The 19,539-nt window shown below is 40.8% G+C and overlaps 1 protein-coding gene across 1 annotated transcript; it reads left to right on the forward strand.

Annotated features, from left to right (window-relative positions):
- Nucleotides 1-2,406: 2,406 nt before the first annotated feature.
- FGFBP1 (fibroblast growth factor binding protein 1) lies at nucleotides 2,407-3,158 on the forward strand (the record flags this gene model as incomplete). The annotated part of the gene is made up of 1 exon (XM_084285760.1): nucleotides 2,407-3,158. Exon 1 carries the CDS (start codon nucleotides 2,442-2,444, stop codon nucleotides 3,156-3,158), a length of 717 nt encoding a protein of 238 aa, XP_084141886.1. The 5' UTR covers nucleotides 2,407-2,441.
- Between the last annotated feature and the right edge of the window lie 16,381 nt (nucleotides 3,159-19,539).

Consider the following 19,539-nt stretch of genomic DNA (forward strand, 5'->3'; position numbering starts at 1 on the left):
TCAAGTACATGAATCCTCTTCCCCACTTCTCTGTCACTCACACATTGCAGAGCTACCCATTTTCTTCCTTTTTTGGCTTCTGATTTTTTTTTTTTTTTTTCCAGAATATGAACCGTCTCCTCATTGCCAGACCAGCTCAGACAACGCCATCCCTATAGCTTAGTCCCTTTGTCTCATTCTATTTGTACCCTACGGGAGAGCTGAAGAGTAAGACCTGCTTATCTTACACCAGTTTCTACTTTCACCTCTTCTGGCATCCCACCTTTTAGTCTTGGAACTATTTCCACAGCATACATAACAAATGTCAATGCTTGCTACTCTATCCATTCTTTAAGGGAAGCCAATTCCCAGTTCTGAATGCATATTTATACGGATTTGTATATTTGCCTAATATTCGCTTTTTCACTGTCATATTCATTTTCAAATTAATATATTAGACATGATCCAATAATGAAATTTCATTGATAACCTAATTCTTTGCATACAGAAATGCTGGCAGAGAGAGAAGCATGTGGATCAGTGCTGTGCAATTGGTCCCAGCTCTCAGACCCCATAACAGTCACTGAGGGAGTTTCAATCAGTTTCTGAACTTCATGCTAATGATCATCTTGCTATGATGAATGCTGTACTTAATGGAGAATAGTTACTTATTTTAAAACATTCCCCAATACTTTGTGTGTCTGTGACAGTAGGTAATGAAATGTTCTAAAAACAACTTTGAAGTGCTTTGTGGAATGATTTTCATTTTGCAAAGACTCACCAAACACTGCTACCCAAATTCTGCTAAGCACAGTGGAAGTGCAACTCATTGAGGGTGTTGCAGGATACATCTCTCAATGCCTGGGAAAAGCTTTTTTAGAGAAGCTCATGATCTAATAAAGTTCTTATCGTTGTGCATGAAAAGGGAAGGACTTGGCTAAAGTAACATCTAATTTACGCAAACACACCTTGTCACCCCACCATAGCTGATTTTTGTGTGTGCTGAGAATGAGAACTGGCATTTTTCCAAGGAGGTGTGTCAGAGGTAAACGAACAAGGCACTGAAGTATCCTATTGTGTTGTAATAGTCTTGCTGGAGACCTGAAGGTGTGTCTCTGCCTTTATAAATACCACACTGCTTTTACAAGTAGCTCCAATCCTTCTGAGAGGGACAGGTTGCATCTTGAGTTATATTTGGCTAGCTCCACATCCTGTGCAAGGTATGTCTTTTAGTTATCTTGCTTTTGCTCTGTTCCACTTACAACAGAAAGTTATTGTCATGTCAGTATTTATATTAATCTTATTAGCTGCCATATTTCCGATAGAACTGTAAATACCACATTTCATGCAATGAAAATCTCTGCATGTATAATAAGGCATGAACCAAGTCAGGTAGGAACTATGCAAAAATGGGAGCTGCTTCTATACTGCTGCCTATGTGTTCTAGATTAATACACATATGTAACTAAAGGTATTTGCAGAGAGTTGAATGTTGAAATAGGTTCCTTCTAACATGCCTGCACATGGATTTCTGCTTTCTAACATGATTACAGAAATGTCTGTGATGGAAACATCTGAACAGTACATTTGGGGATCCAATCCACTAAATGTGGCATTTAAACCCTCTACTATTATGGTATGCTCTGCCAGAGCTTTGATCCTGACAGCTGCTTTATACAGAGAAACACCTACAGAAATAAATATACTCTGTGCCCAGTAGCTTTAGACACAGCCAAGTATACTGCAGGTGCTTTCAAAAGTAAAAAGTAGTTCTGTTTGTTTAACAGTCAAGGCAGTAAAGAATGCAGCTGAAGTTGCTTCTTGGGTGTATGAAAAAGCTACTTTTTTCTTTTTCAATAAAAAACTTAAATGCTGGCATAACTAGTGAATTAAGTCAATTTGAAGGACGCCTAGGAAATAATTATGCTCAACTTAAAACACATGGTTTCCTTTCTATTTGGCACATTTTTGAAGAAAAGCCAAAGGTTGAAGTCAAAATCGTTTATGTGACATTCACAACATAGGAGATCATGGGCACAAGAACTGCTTTATACGGTATAACATAAGATCTGAGACTGACAAGTCCCCTGGTCAAATTTGTTCTGTGACTGCAGGAGGGACTTTAGGGAACCTCAGTCACTGGGTAGGGGCATGTCCTGGGAAAGAGTCTCTTCTGTTCCACACTGTTTAGGTAATTACGAAATTGGATCAGAAGGACATACCCCATAGCCAGCTATGTTTCTCAAAAAATATATATAATTGTTATAGAAACCAAGTATCAAGCACACAAAGGGCAGAGGATCTTGCCAGTAACATCATTTTCATAGGTATCAAGGAGCAGTGCAATAGCACGTCTGAAATACTGCATGCATTTGACATACGGAGTCCAGTATAAAGTGAAAATATTTTAATACTTGTATGCTTTTCTGTTTTGAAAGCAGATAACAGGCAAAACAGAAACCATGAGAATCAAAAACTTTGGACTTCTTTGTGTGTTGATTCTGGTCTCCCAGATGCTACTAACCACCTGTGAAAGACAGAAGGAAAGAAAAAAGGGAAGACAAAGCATAGAAAACGGTGGAAAAAAACAGACTGAATCAAACCAAGAGAAAGAAAAAGGGCGGAAGCCAAAAGGAGGAAAAGCATCTCCTAAAGGCAAATTTAAAACCAAAGAAAATGCTGAGTGCACCTGGGCAGTGACCAGCATGGATGCTGCTACCATACGAGTCGAGTGCACGAGCAGTGACAGCAAGTTCTGGTGTGAGTTCTCTGGAGACCCTTCCACCTGTCCACACTACACAGCAAACCAGAAATCCTACTGGAAGCAAGTCTTCCGATCCTTAAAGAAGCAGAAGCAGATCTGTCAGGACCCCAGAAGCATCCTCAAATCCAAAGTGTGCAGGAAAGGCCCACAAAGTGCTCACCTCATACTGACACGCTCAAGCCTCCTCGCATCAGTGGGTCCTGCAAAAGGGGATGCAACCCACCACAAAAAAGAAGTGGCACAGGTCCCAGTTGCTGCCTCTGAGCCTGGAAAACAGCTAGAGCACAGCTCCCAAGACTGTGTCGAAGACGTCGATTACATTGATCAGAAGAAGGTGGCTGAGGAATACTGTCCAGAGAGTCTGCTTTCCTTCTGCAACTTTTTTATAACAATGGTGCAAGACAAAAAATGCTGAGGACATGTTTGTAAAGCCCTGTGTCATGAAATTCTTATCTCAACTAAGCGACTGCAAACTCATCCACATCTTACACTTATGTAATATAGTGTATATAGGAAAAAAAGTCACACAGCTGTATATTTATATATTTTTCTGATTTTGTTTTTACACAGCAGACTACACTTGGCATAGTTGAAGATGTATAGACTTTATTTGAACACACATTTCTACACAAGTGTTACCAATAGATGTTACGTACTCTGCACAGAGGTGTCTCAATAGTCTCTTTGCCCCTTTTTGAGCTGTGCTAGCCAAAGGGCTGAATTCAGTGCTATGCACTTCTTGGTTATGTACTATACTTTTAACCTAAAAATTATTAAGTAAAATAAACTTCAAAATGTATTCAAAATATTCTCTCTCTCTCTGTATTTAACTAGATTTTTCTATAAATGCTAAGCTTTTATCAAAGACTGACCATTCACAGGATCTAGGCAGTCTCGCCTATGAAGCAGTTTTAACAAAACTGCAGAGTTGCAGAATTCAGCTTTCTCAGCCAGAGCATGCAACATTTTGATCTGAGGGAAATACATCATCAGCAGGTTTTCATCAATGTGATAATGATGGGCAGCAAGATTTCCAGATTTTCATTATTTTACAAAGCTTCAGCTTTCCAATTTCATCAAGGGATGTCAGAAAACTTTGCAAACTTCAATCCTCTCATTTCTCCTGTAGTATGAAGCACATTTTACTCTTTTTAGTGTAGGTAAACTGAGACATAGAGACAAAATGGCTTGTCCAAGTTTGTATGCATGCCCAGGACTGGACTCCTTCCTCAAGCAGCTAAAACACTTATGCTCAGCGCTGCCTGTACTTTCTTTTGAAGTTCCATTGTCTGTTCTCTTTATGTACAGACAACACCAATAAATACTTTTCCTTGTGTTAGACTTCATCTGTATTAAAAAATAATAATAATCCAACCTCTGAAAGTAAGAACAGAGATTTTAGAAAATAATGATGATCCTTGGTAATATTTGAAACTTCAGCTGGAAGAAGTGTAATATGCAAGTTTTTATATGTTTAATATGCCTCGCTTTTCCAGTGGCACTGGTCTAGGAAGGATAATCTGCCACAGTGATCCACCTGAAGAAACGTGAGCTTTCATGAAATACGATTTCCCTGATCATTGCTAGCAAATCAAAATAGTATTTCTGTCTCTTGAGAAAATATAGCCTCTTCCCTTCTGTAATTACCTCACTGCTGCCTCCTGGGTTGACCTCAACCTTTAAAGAACATTTGTAAGATGGGTAGTTATGAGTAACTTTTTGTTTAAATCAAAATGTCTGGGGAGGACATTTTAATGTTACTCAGACTTGTTGCTGCAGTAATAGAGGCCCAGGCTGTTATTTAGCATCAGTTAGTTTTTTCTTTGCAATGAAAAATTAACTTAGCAAAAATATTTAAATTCAGATGGGAGGATTCCTCAATAGGAGAGTAAAGGAAAGTGCTACTAAACACACAGCTTTTCATTTTTAGCTTGCTGGTAGGGACTCTGCCTTCTCACATAGGGTTGAAATGATTTTGGTGGGATCAGGAAGAAGGCATGGTACTGGCTTTGGCATTAGCCAGTGTTTTAAAGAGGACTTCTGGTTTTCTGGAGGCTCATGTAAGTATGTCATATTATATTAATTTACATTTTTTTTTTTTTGCTAGTTAAGATACAGCTAGTGGCAAACTAATCTCTGTGACTAATGTCTCAAATGTAGGATGCTGCTGTTAGTCAGGCAAACTGTAGTCTCAGAAGCGTTCAACAGATCCCTCTTACTGGATTTCCAGCTCCTGCATGCCCTATGGATACAGTGGGTGTTACCAGTGTAAGCTCTGTCAGACTGATGCCCACAGCAAAGCCAAATTCCAGTAAAGGGGCATTAGCACTAACTCCTGAGCAGGCTGGAAGACACAGCCAACCTGGTACTGAGAAGGGCAGAAACACAGCTATCGGTTTCTTATTAATGTAGATCTGTAGGCAAGAGGTTTCAGCTTCTAGAGACCTTGTGTTTTGGCCTACACCACTTTGCATTGGGAGAATGCTGAGATAAGAAGGTCAGAAGATGCAGAGGAAGGATGAGCACACCTATGGCTCAAGCAATCATATGCTGTAGCAATTAATTATGAACATCTAACCTGATCTCCAGACTCCTATATATTAGTCCCAGATCAAAACCAGAGTACTAGACAAGGCCAGATTAAAAGGCTTAATTGTTCCAGACATTTTGGAAAATGCTGAATCCCAGCTGCCATTAGCTGCTGGAGTACTAATGTGAGTAGTTGGTTGCCTGATGTGTGATCCGCCCCTCTGCACTGCCAGGAGGCACTGCTCTCCTCTCTGTGGCTGCTGGCAGCCACACACAAGGAGCCAGTGACATATCCCAGAGCAAATTCCAACTGGGGATTCCAGAGCTGTGAGTTGCATCGCTGCGTGCAGGACTGTCAGCACCCAGAGCTATCTGTGGGACCTGCACTTTCTTTGTCAGGGATGTATTACATTTCTTCATCTGTGTCCTTTTTTTTTTTTTTTTTTTTTTTTTTTTTTTCCAGGACTGACTTTTATCTTCATACACGTCTCTTTCCAAGAGGAAAATGCCCAATCTTAGTATTTCCAGGATACATTTCAGCTGCGATGTATGGGGATGTTCCAGCATCCTACAAGGACAGTGTGGAGCACCAGGGAAGAGTTCACCATGTGAGAGTGAACATATCAAAACTGTCTCAATCAAAGGACTGGATTTTTAGAATTCCTTGTACATGTAGGTTGTTCATTAGAAGGGCACGTCTAAGAAACTTCAGGGAGTTTCCCTGTTTTTGCAGCGTAGAATGCTAATACATTTGGTAATCCCTTTAGATTACGGATCATTTTTAGGTGGACACAAGCACTACATACTCCTACAGACTCTCAAACTCTCACCAAATTTCAGAGAAGCTAAAAACTGTTAAATGAAGAAGAGAGAAAATTTTCAAAGTTAAATATTTTTCTGAAGTTAGTTGTCACTCAGTGACTCTTATCTAGAAGATTTTATTCTCTGTATTCACTAGGAAGTGGAGAAGTATTTTTAGTGTCTAACAAACAGCTCTGGCAATGTACTGTAACTTAAGAATCTGTAAAATTTTGGCTCCTTTAATTTTATTATTATCATTTTTTTATTCTTCTATTATTTTCTGTAGTACGGCTTCCACTCACTTTCACACATAATTTCATCCTAATGAGTTTCCGTTTCTTTTGCAACCTCCTTTATTCGTTTACCACGTTGGCAGCAGTACAGATTGCACATCTAATCTCTCGTGTTGCATGACTGCTTGTAGGAGAACAGAGCCCAGTGACTCAACCTTCTTGCTTCCAAGAGGGCCCTGCCCTCCTCTTTCCCCGAGGGCGCCAATGAGTACCCACCACCTGATATCACCTCACCTGAATTTGGCCAACCGTTGCAGAGGCTGAATGTTCAGACATGACACATTTTACACGGCTGTGCTCAAGCCATGTAGACATAGTTGAACCTAGATAAAAAATTCCACTCCCTTTTCCACCTTTACCTTATTTTTTTTTTTCTGATGCTGCCCTGAGCAAGGCAGCTCAATACTTGTTGGTAGCTGCTGCACCTCAGCCATGCCTGTGCCTGGATTTTGTTCCATTTCCATATAATATATTGTGTGTTCCTCTAGGCTACCTCCAAGAGTGACACCAATTTTTTAGCACACTGGGGCTCAATCAAATGGGAAAACCCAGCTTTGAGGCCATTCCAGCCCAATCTCATCACTAGGGCAGTGGTACCCTCTCATTCCTTGCTGGAGCACACATGGCTTCTTGCCCACTAGCACCACAGATGATCAAACAAATCCTACAGATCTCAAGACCACCCTAGGTACTCCTGTGTTTTAATGTCTTTGAGTTTCTTTCTGCTCCCTCCCTTGAAACAGCAGGGGAACTTTGAACTGAACTTGCAGTCATCACATCCCTTCAAAGAACTAGAGAGAAGTCAGAGTACAAGAAGCCTGGCAGGGTTCAGACACTAAACACAGAGCAGAAGTCAGAGTACAAGAACCCTGGCAGGGTTTCAGTTATTAGACTGTGGACACATGGTGGTTTTAAAAGGACACTTTAGTCCGTCTTCTGAAGTTTCTTACTGGTTCCCCTTGAAATAGCTGTTTTAAGACAAAGTGATAAGGAAGAAGTGGAAAAACCATGAGGACTTCCCACCAGGCTGCAGCCACCTGGCTGCCTGAGTCACTGATCATACCTGGCACCATGTAGAAACGATAAACTTAATTAACCTGAGGCTCCCTGGGACCATGGAAGTCTGACACTGATTTCCAGGCAACAAACATACACATCAAAGGGATTTGGTTATATAATGAGAGGCTGCAACATGTCCAAAACTGCCTGTGAGCATGCACATATAAGCACTTGGTGGTGCTTCGTGTATGCCAGGGGAGGGGAGCACTGCTCCAGTCAGCCAGTGTTTGATGTTAAAATGGATCTTAAAATCCAGGAATTACAGTGTTATCTGTAACAGTAATGTATTCTCTATATCCGTAATATGTGCACTAATTATATGTACTAAGTGTGCTCAGATAACAGGATATTTTTTAAATAACATGAGCTACCTCTGCATGTGTTGCCTAAAGGTGATGTGGTTTCCAGAGTCACTCCAGAGGTGGTGTGATTCCCTGGAAAGCCTTGGACTGCTTTTTACTCCACAGTGGCTGAATCCCAACAGATACATGTGCTGTGGCAGCTCTGTTCCTATTCCTTGTTCTGAAGAGCCCTATAAAGGACAACTGCAGTTCTCTGCAGTACAAGCTTCCCGCAATGTTGTGCCTTGTCTCGTACGTCTCTGGGCATGAGCATGGGCTTTGTTCTGTACGTGTGGCAGCCTACAGACCTCAGTGTCCTACAGGGAGGACTCCAGCTAAGCGTTGATCTCAGAGATTCTGCAATCCTCACGTACATTTGCAAGCACAGACGTGAGCTAAAGAGGCCAGTTTGTGGGCAGAGAAAAGCTGGGGCATTAGGGGATATTGGTTTGTGTATGACTTCAGATTGTCTCAGAAACAATCCTTGAGCTCACTAGGGGTTGCGTGTGTTGCTGCAGACAGGGTGTTTGGGTTAAAAGAACCCCATTTGTGTTAACAATCAGACTGCTGGCTGTACGGGGGTGTCTGAGCTCCCAGGTCACTGTCACTATAAGAGGGAAGATGTTAGTTGACAGTGTCCTGGCCAGAGTCCAGCTAGGTAACTCCACTCTGCTGTCCAAACCCTTCTTAGAGTTTCAATCCAGTGCAGCTTTGGCAATATGCAGTGAGAGACTCTGGGCCATGGAACTGGAGCAGTATTAATAGAAATGGCATGTGGAAACTTGATGTGGTTTTTCAAAGTAAAAAGAAAAAAATATGTGTACAAAAGAAATGCTAAGAAATGATCACATGAGATTCTGGAGGAGTGGTGCTTAGTAATGAATAAAGTTATAATTCATCGGAAAAAAAATATGGTAATTTATGTCTATTTTGATTTCAGCATACTACTGTATTTTATTCACAGTATAGCGGACAGTCATTAAAAAAAAATAATAAATAAAATCCCACAAATAAAAGAAAGAAAAAAAAAGAGAAGACATATTTTAGACAGTAATTTTATCATCAGAAGTAAACCAAAATGTTGTCATGGTTTTAAAAACAATTCTTAGACTTTGAACATGTAGTTTTTCCTTATCCAGCTGGAGTATGTTTCCAAGAAAAGCTGGCAAAGTTTAGCTGAATGCCACTGCTATCAAATGTAATATTTCTTTCTTGACTTTATGAGCCTACCCCATATCGTCATTCAAGTAGCAACTAGTTTTACAGGCTTTTGTGGGAATGAAAGAACCAAAGAAGACCTGTCATATACCAGGATCACTCCAGAAGAATATCACATGAATTCATGTCTCTTTCTTCTCTAAGAAGAACACGTGAAATATGCCAGGAATATATGGAAAAAGAAAAATTGTATTACAGCAAGTTTAGTTAGGGTTGGTGAGTCATCACAAGCTCCTGAACTTCAATAGCTTTTTGAGCCTTTCTCCCTAAAAACTGTAGACAATCAATTTTCCTAACTTTTTGGTACCTATTATTGCAGTACTGAGGTTAACTTAATGCCTCAATTTAGGTTTTTAGTAGTAGATGTTGATACAGGATCATGCTTGCATGGCTCTTCTGAATTTGCCCCTTGCTTGCACCTGTAGCTTAGTTCTGGCAAGGGTATAGCTGACATTTCCAGTACTTAGTATACTGTCTTCAGTCTTTGGAAGCAGCATGAGATTTACTTAGAGATGAAAAGTGACTCACCTTCCTATGGAGCACCAGTCTTCACATAACCCTTCCTATCTCTAGCCAAATGAGTGTTGAATTTGGCTTCTCCTTTGCATTTGAAAACATTCTACTGTTATTCCATGAGGCTCCCTGTGTTTTACTTTTTGTTCACTCATTTACATAAAAACACTGCTTTTGGGGATATGTGTCAGTATTAATGGAGCTCCTCTGGGCTTATGTAACTACTTCCTAGAAGTAAATTTGGCTAATAACGTGTCATTAGGGTTAATTTTATTCTTTGAAATAGCTACTGTAATTTATTACTGACCAGTAAGTCAGAGGTGCCCAAATAAATAACTGTTTTCAAATAGAAGTAATCAAACAACTGAAAACAAGACCAAAGGAGAAAGTAACAAAGGTCCAAGTGAAGACTGTCAATAGCTCTCTCTTAGAGTCATATCTTTTAGATTTCTTCATGAATGTAAGACACAGGAGCTACATGAGCTCAGCAAACACGCCGGGCAGTATGACCTGATGGGTAAGGAAGTTCTTCAGTTCCCCAAAACGTGCAGCTCTGGTCTCTTCATGGCTGTGAGCAGCATACTGAACTGTATGTCCAGGCAATAAATCTTTCACTTTGACAATGGGATATAAAATGATGATGGTGTTGGATCATGCTTTTCTCCTTATGTTTGACTGAAATATCTGATTTGAAAAGATTGATAGTTTTTGCAGTACATAATATTGACTTCCTAATGTTTGCTTGTTAGCTATTTACATGACAAAAGTTGTTCTCAGGTTTTTCATCAAGGGAGCTTGTGGAATTAATTCAGAGTAGTATTTGTATAGTTGCTAGATTTGTTCTGCTCAGATAAATACCAAGCTGTTACTTTTTTTTTTTTTTTTTTTTTTTTTTTTTTTTTTCTGGCAGTAGATATGACAGGAAATTTTAGAGAATGTTACAGGTTATGAATTCAAACAGCAAGATGAGAGGAGAAAGACAAAATGAGTGTTGCTGTGGGTACAATAGAAGCTTCCCTTCTGCTCAAGTTTGGATAATTGGAACAATCTGGGGGATTTTTAGGGAAAAAAGGTACACTCGGTAGAATTGACCAATATCCCCCTTTTACGTCTCTTGATTATGAAACTACAACTTCTGAATCTGCCATGTATGACAGGATTAGATTTGCCTCTTAGAAGATGTTACACAAAAATCAGCAGCATTTCATACATCTGCAGAATGCTAGCCAGGTGCTGTAATTAAACCATTTTCTGCACTACTGCCATCAGTCAAAGTCAGCAGAAAGCAAAAGAAACAACAAAATATCAAAGACTTTCATCTATGCAGAGAGAAATTCACCTCTGTGCAGGCAAACAACAAAAGGCCCAGCTCAATGAACCCACCTTGACACCTTCAAAACGATTCAAAACTTCTTTTGTCTGGGTATTTTGCAGCTTTCTGTTCTGTGGATAGTTTAAGTCTGAAGCACGGAAATACCCACAACCAAGTCAGGTAGATGAGAACTCAAACTCTGTCTAGACATGAAAATTCATGACATTCAATAATCAATGAAAAAAAATAAATGTACTAAGTTGTACAAGCAAAAGAAATGACAGACATTTATTTCCTGCTGGCAATCTTTGACTTTTTCAAGTGCAGGAGTCGAGATGCATATACATATGTGTGTGTATGCGGGAGTGCATGTGCGTGTAGACAGATTCAGAGGGAAAAAACATGCAATTTAAGTATTTATGGTGTCATGCTTCTTGTAAAAATGAAATGCCAGAACTTGTTTACTCAGAAGACAGATTTTTCTGGTTCTAATAGCTGCAGGGTTCAGAAAGTAGACTTCATGTCTTTGGGGAACAGAGGGCAGAGCCAATCAACGAATGGCTACCTTCATATTACCGAGATTATTTCTGTTTTCCAAATAGGAGAACAGAGTCAGAAGACTGAAATAACTTCCCTAAGATCATTTATCAACAGAGCGTATCTGTAGGTTGAATCTGTTCTTATTCTGAGGGCATTCAATTTTCTGGACTTACATTAAGTGTTAACTTGGCTCCAGAATTTACTGTTTGAGTGTTCATTTCTTCGGGTCACAATGGAATGGCACTTGGGAACATCATGAAGCCAATTGTCCAGGAGCAATCAATTTCACTGCAGCTTCTGATTTGCCTGTCTGAATGTACCAGTGCTCTCCTTGTAAAGCCCTCAAGACTTCCACCAGCACCTAAACCACCTACACTATCTGAGTTCAAAATGTCAACAGTTGTATTGACCTTGCAGTTCCTCCAGAAGCTAGAAGTGCTTATGTGGGTGTATGGCTGCACATAAGCAATATGAACAACCATAGAGTGGGAATCCAAACAGATCTAGATTCTGGAAGAACTCAGACCTAATGCAGAGTCAGTCTATAAAAGTAATCCAACAGCCTTATTAAAATTATCAGTCTAGCGGGCCATCCACTCTATTACTTAAATCAACCAAATAGCTTTAATTTATAAGCAAAAGAAATCAGCTTAAAATTCTTGGCAACTTAAAGTCATAATGCAGATTATATAACCAGGCAAGTGAACAGAAATGTATGAAAAAAAGGCAATTTAAGATTGTATGAACATGTAAACCATATAAATCATGTAAAATAGTTGTGCACCTAAAATTCCAAGCATATTTAATCTGGGTGGTATTGCGACTGGGATGTGCAGTTATCAGGGAGTGCTATTCCCACTCTTGGGCTGGTTGCTTGTGGTCTTTGTTGATGACAGGAAGTTCTTAAAAGTGTCATTTCCTTGCAGCCCAGAACTCACACTGATCGTTGGCAGTGAGCAATAGTCTCATCCAGTGACTCCTATTATGTCACAATATTCTTCCTCATTTATCTACAGAAATAAACAGACTTCAGTGTTTGCAGCAACATGTGAAATGTTTGTTTTCTATAGGCATGTTCCCACTAGTTTAAATGTTCTCGTTTCTGCAACCAGCAGGTAGTCATGTCCAATTGCAAGCTGCTGATCACAGTCACCTCAGATTACATCTACCAATTACAGGCGTGCAGGAGGCTACAACATACCTCCTGTATGCTAGAAATGCCTTTGGGACTAGACAACCTTGTGGTCCTGTTTTCTCTTCTGTATTTGGGATGATAGCCATGGGAACAATGGAAAGACACATTTAAAAAAAAAAAAAAAAAAAAAAAAAAAAAAGGTTCTGAAACTAAGAGAATGTGAACTTGGCTTAGACCAATAGTTTTTGCATACATCTATGTATTTCCAAATATGCATCTTGTCCTTAGAATTCAACCAGTAGGGTCTAAAACTTGAACTCTGAATGTTATAAGAAAAGATATTTTTTATAGACTCTGCGAGTCTTTGGATTTGGCCCATCAGTTGATGAGTTGAAGGTAGGTGAATTATGCTTCAGAGCTCTGATGGGGGAAGTGCAAGCGCTCCTTGTCATTTTGTTACCTGGCACTAAATCACCGAAGACATACTGCTGTTGCATAGGAAACCATGAATAATGGGCACAATCCGAGCAGTGCATTATAGTGCAGACCATTCAGGGGCCTCAGAGGCTCCAGGCTACAGCATTAAAAGAAATCTCCTTTTAATATCATTGTGGAAAAACAATTACCAGTGTTCCTCTTATTCCAAGTTGATTTATTGTATGTTGCATACACATCTGTCTGGCATTGAGCAGCACATACGAACAACGCTTTTCTTTACTCTTTCCAGAAACCAGGTTGCTCCCACTGAGATGCTAGCCACCGTTTGAGTGAAGTCTGCTTGATGAAGGCATCATTGCTGGTGAGCTGCCAGGTAGGGAAAAGGGTTTGAAAAATACTCTTTTTCACCCACAAGGAAACTCATGGGCCTTCTTTGTGGTCAGCACCTCACAATCTATGAACAATGGATGTAGCAGATGAAGCAAGCTGGCAATTCAGGTCACCATTATGTGCATTTTTAAAATGCACATGCATTGACTTCATTTTTCTGCACGATTCAAAAAGTTTCATGCCTTCTACAGCCACATATAAATCACTCCAGTCCATATGTTGCAATAAATAACTATTGTCCTTGTCATTCCTGTTGCTTTAGACTTCTAGGTGACACTGACAGCTGAGCAGGTCTGCACTATCCATCCCGCCTTAGAGACAAAACAACATGCTCCATGAAGGCTCTCATAGATGGAGGCATGGTCTTTTTGACAATACCTGTAGGTGAACCTTCCCGGTGGCTCCTACTATAGGGAAGACTTGAGTTAAGCTTAAATGCTGCCTGAATAGGCCCACAGTTAGCACAGTGGTGTACAAATAATTAATTCAAACCCCAAAATTGGAAAAAGCAAAGAGCAGTGATAATATAAGTTCAACCAGTGGTACCCACTGCTAGATATTTTGTTTAATGGCCATCCATATGGAGAGATGAATCAAACATAGAATGATAAAATTCAAACAGCCATGTCTGAGATGATCCATCCATATGGAGAGATGGATCAAACATAAAAAGACAGAATTCAAACAGCCATGTCTGAGATTTCAGTTTAGTCAAAAGCCTACAGTTATTCATTATTTATTCAATATATATCATCTGGTAATTAAGAAAGATGAAATGCCTCAGGATACATTAGGGACGTGTTTGACTGCATGTAACATACTACCAAAATCTTTGTAGTGCTTAATGGCAAGCAACAGAAATAGAGTCCCCTGACAAGGAAAGCTATTGGCATTTTGGATCAGCAATTGTAAGGCCTGGGACAGGAATTACATGCAAAACAAAGAGCAAACTGCTCCAGCACGGATCCCCCACAGGTGGCAGCTCCCCCCAGACCCCTGCTCCTGCATGGGCTCCTGTCCACGGGCTGCAGCTCTGGCCCGGGGCCTGCTCCTGTGGGGGCTCTCCATGGGCTGCAGCCTCCTCCAGGCCACATCCACCTGCTCCACTGCTGCAGCGTGGAGATCTGCTCCATGTGGGACCCATGGGCTGCAGGGGGACAGCCTGCTCCACCAGGGGCCTCTCCACAGGCCACAGGGGAACAGCTGCTGCGTTCCTGGAGCACCTCCTGCTGTCCTGCTGCGCTGACCTTGTGGCCTGCAGGGATGGTTTGCACTCCTCACTCTTCCAGCTGCTGTATCGCAGCAGTTTTCCTTTTCTGAAATACTGAGGCACAAACAACATCACTTTTTGGCTCTGCTCTGGGCAGCAGTGGGTCCCTTTGGAGCTGGCTGAAACTGACCTTTATCTAACATAGGGCAGCTGCTGGACTCTTCTCACAGAAGCCACTCCTGCAGCCTCCGCTACCAAAACCTTGCTACATAAACCCAATACATAATTGTATCTAAAATAATAATTGCATTTATAATAATAATGTGGAAAAGCAATATGCATGGCCTTGCCTGAACTTCATCTTTTTCCATCAAGAAGTGTTGTCCTGGACTTCTCTGAGAACTTCATGCATTTACTTAGGATTCTGGACATCCAGTAGTTTGTACAGAGCAGGAAGAAAACAGCACACATATAGTACGTTAATAGATTCTGGACATATTGACCTCATTTCACATGCTGCCTGCATCCAGAGGCAAGTGTAATAGCCCTGTTAAAGGAAATGGAGCACTTAAAAGTCTGCAGCAGCTTTATGATACTGTGACACAAATGCTAATCTTATCCATGCTACTTGCAACACATGCATTTGATGTATGCTATAGTCTAAGTTGACGTAGGTCACACATGGAGTTTGTTATTTCTGTGCTATTTCCACTAAGACTTACTCAAAACATAAAAAATAGCCCCTTGACTTACAAGCAGCACGTTGTCCACAGAACCTGCTGATGGTGATTCTGTCTATAGTAAATTAAAATGTTAAAGCTGAGGCTGACAGGTCAAATATCCAATGTTACTCACATGTCATTATAACTGCCAGAAAGTTACAAGTAGTACTGGCCAGTAAAAGATCTTTTACCTGAGACTATCTCATGAATTTTATAGGCAAGAGCATCCCAAGAAGACCTGTTTACTACAGTGGACAGCTGGTTCTGTTTCTGTTGGTAGCAAGAGCTTGTAACTTTGCAGAGACCTGTTTTGAGTCAGTATATCCATGGCAGAGAAAACTAATTACAATAATATAAGATCTTTAGACCTTTAGTATGCTACTCTGTCACCCTATTTAATAATGCATGCACATTGCCAATAAATCTGAAATGTTTCCTTCAAGCACTGAATTTGGGTTTAAATTCCCTGCATCTGCCAGTATGCTAAGCATCTCAGAAATGTGTCTCTTTGAAGGGCATTGAGGGGTGCTGAATGGAAAAGTAGTCAGAGAGGCTGGCTAATCCCACTCTATTCTCCAGAAGCTTCCCTAGTGCACTTATGGACACAGTGTCAATGGTGAAACCTTCTTTTCTCCAGGCATTGACCTCTACTAAGGCTTTCTTGGGGACAACCAAAAATACTAACAATTACACCAAGAAGAAAAAGTCACAATGCACGTCTCTTCACTCCTCTTCCAGGTTTTTATTTCTAGGTCTCTGATGATGGATCTCCTATCCGGCCCTCGGTTGACGTTTTCCTGCAGTAGTTCCTCTTTTCCCTTCCTCAGGTCTGAGATGCTCAAGCGGGGCTAGGCAATGGCTGATGCCCTTCTCCTCTGAGTACTCTTCCACTGCCAGAACTGCTCCTTGGAATGGTGTCCAACATGAATCCTAGAATGCCACGGACCACTGTCACTACATGAAGAGTGCCACTCCATCCACACGTGTAGGAGCTGTGCTGCTTCCTATTTGGTCAGGAACAACCCAATGCACCAGTACATACTGAAGGCCACCCAGCTGGAAAACAGCTTGTCAGAAAAGGACCTTAGGTCCTGGTGGACATCACATTGAACTAATGTTCCCTTGCCACAAAGAAGGCTAATGGTATCCTGGGCTGCATTAGGCCAAGCATTACCAGCAGGTTGAGGGAGGTGATCCTGCTCCTCTACTCAGCACTGGTGAGGCCATACTTGGAGTGCTGGGTCCAGTTCTGGGCTCCCAGAACAAGAGGGACATGAAGCTGCTGGAGAAAGTACAATGAATTGCCATGAAGATGGTGATGGGACTGGAGCACTTCTCCTATGAGGAAAGGCTGAGAGAGCTGGGGCTATTCAGCATGGAGAAGATGAGGCTCAGGGGGATCTCATTAAAGTCATTAAATACCTGCAGGGAGGGTGCAAAGAAGATGGAGTCAGCCTCTTTCCAGTTGTGCCCAGTTCCAGGACAAGAGGCAATGGGCACAAACTGGAACACAAGAGGTTTCTCCTGAACACCAGGCAGCACTCCTGTGCTGTGCAGGTGATAGAGCCCCAGCACAGGTTGTCCAGAGGCTGTGGGGTCTCCTCCTTGGAGATCTTCAAAAGCCCCCTGGATGTGCTTCTGGGCTGCCTGCTCTGGGGGCCCTGCTGGAGCAGGGGTTGGATGCCCAGAGGTCCCTTCCCTCCTGAGCCATTCTGTGAGTCTGTGAAAGGCTGGGTTCTGTCCCAGTAATCATTAACTGAAATATTCCTGTCAATACTAAAAGGAGTTTTAACTGAATTCAGGTAATGATGGTAACAAGATTCTTACCTCTGGCTAGAAATATTCTGCAATGGACTCTATTCTGGATGTATTTACCACTAAGTTCCTAGGAACTCACGGGACAACCCAGGCATTTTCTACTTTCACTGTCATTGGTATTTAGTACAACTCACACACTGCTGAAAATAGTACTGGAGGAGATATATAAATAATTTCCTACCCATTTTTAATTTACTACATCAAGCTTTATCATGCCAAGGCTCAGCCAAAGTAACCTTGCCTGAGCTAATTGAACATAATGTCAGTGAACAGAGTGGCAATTTTAGAAATGCAGAATAGAATATTTCTGCTGGGGAGCTGTATAATTTTTGACATTTAAATTAGAAAGCAATTACTTTTGCACTGACGTAATTTGTCGTGCTGTACATTCCCAGATCAAAATCAGTCGTCTTCCAATAAATTATTGCTATTTCATTTACTTTCAGATAATATTGTGAGACTGTGAGCACAAGCAATGCAAACCAAAAAGACAGCAGATCTTAAGTGATTTTTCTCATCTTCTTTGAAGTGTTGATTATCTTTTTTTTTGGCTTCAGTGTTCAGTTATATTCCACAGCCCATGTGCTTGTGCCTTCCATCTCATTAATGTATGAGTATCTCTGTTTTCCTGGGGGACTGAGTAGAAACTAGACATAAACAGGAAAGGAGAATAGAATTATGGTCATATGGCACATATGTGGCATTGGGGCAGGGCTGGGGAGTTAAAGAGGACTCTATAGCATCAGCAGGTCTACAACTAGGTTTCCTTGACTTTGTGTGCTTCAGTTTAGTACTTACATTAGGAGACATCTCAGACGTTGTTAAGGATGTCTTTAACTTGCCAGGATTGTTGTTATTCTCTTGGTGTAATGAGATAGTGATATGTTGATGCTGGTGAGGTCTTTTTGGTTTTCAGAAAAGCTAATGAATACCTTTTGATACACATAATCTGTATTGCAAGTATATTGCTGTGTAGAAATGCTCTTTCTCAAAAAGTTTGGAGTGATAAAATGACTGGATTAGAAAAGAAAAATCAACTTGCTCTAGTTCTGTTAAGCTAGAATGTTTGGACTAATAATTAACCAAGGTAGTACGGTAAGAATGTGTTTGGTATGAGATTGAAAAAAGTCTTGTCTACCCTAATGTGTTAACTGATGTTGTGTCATGAAAGAATGTGTAAAACAGATGAAATCAAAGGCACACTTGAAAGAGAGGCTGCCTTTCCTGTAGCCTTTCCTGAGTATTTTGACCACAGAGTCCCCCCACTTCTGCTGGGGCATATTAGAGTAACAACTGATTTTGTTTTCAGTAGTAAAGAATCTGCCTCTCAACTTTGCTCCAATCAACCTGTGACTTTCTGTCATCATTTTGCTATGACTCATTAGCAATAAACCCAGCAAAAGGAAGGACTGAATTTCAATCTAGCTATGTCAATCCAGCCCAATAATCAGCATGCCACAGGGGATATAAGATGATGTCTCTTTGCACTGTGAGAAGAATAACAAAGAATGTGAGAGGGTGAAGTAAAAAGTCACTAATTCTAACAAACATATCATGTTTAAAAAGTTTGATCTCTTTAATTCACCAGAAAAGAGTGAGAAGTGTCTGGATGGAGAATTCCTTTCACCAGGAGAAGCTACCATTCCCCAGAACACTAATTCCCCAGAGTCTTCAACACAGAATACAAAAAGAAGTTGTTGGAACATGAATATTGGCAAAGTTTAGATTAATTTTCAATAATGAGGCTGAGTAACAAGCTACCATGGGAAGAGTAGGTACTTCATTGACTGACGTTATCAGCAAGCACGAGGCTACTGGCCTTCCTGGAAAGGATGCATCGGCCTAGTGCGCAATTCCAGGGCAGAACAGAGGCACGATAGGATGAAACTAAAGAGCTGTAGCATTTGTAAGATCAGCCGAGAGACTATGATGACCATCGTGACTGTAAAATTTAAAAATATGATCTCATCATTCCTCCCATTCAGGCAGGAAATCTCAAATCTGGAGGTTAAATTGTTTGCCCCATGCCAAACAATTCCCTAATAGGCGTAGAAATGAATCACTATCTGCACGGTGCATTCGATACAGCTCAGAGGAAAAGGCAGTTCATTAATGAAAAAAGGATCGTCATTCCCAGAACTTGGTTAAACTTATCAAGACATTTGTTATTCTTTTATTTCTTCATGTATGAAATGTCTGTTATTACTCATGAAAATTATGAGCCTCTGACAAGAAATTGTGGAAACTGGCACTGTTTTCCTGGTTCCTGTTTTTAGCAATATTTTAGTGCAGGAACTGTTACCCATATTGGTGTTTTGTTTATTTCTGTAGTCTGTGTTTGCCTAAACCACTTCTCAGTCTTTTCACAGTTTGCCTGCCGTACACCAAGCGCACAGCCACACACTGATGCTACTGAATGTCTGTCCTCAGGGGAAGCAAGGCTGATCCTTCTGGTCACCTGCCTTTGTATGCAGCAC

Source organism: Netta rufina, assembly GCF_964035555.1.
Source record: "Netta rufina genome assembly, chromosome: 4".
In the NCBI taxonomy this organism is placed as follows: domain Eukaryota; kingdom Metazoa; phylum Chordata; class Aves; order Anseriformes; family Anatidae; genus Netta; species Netta rufina.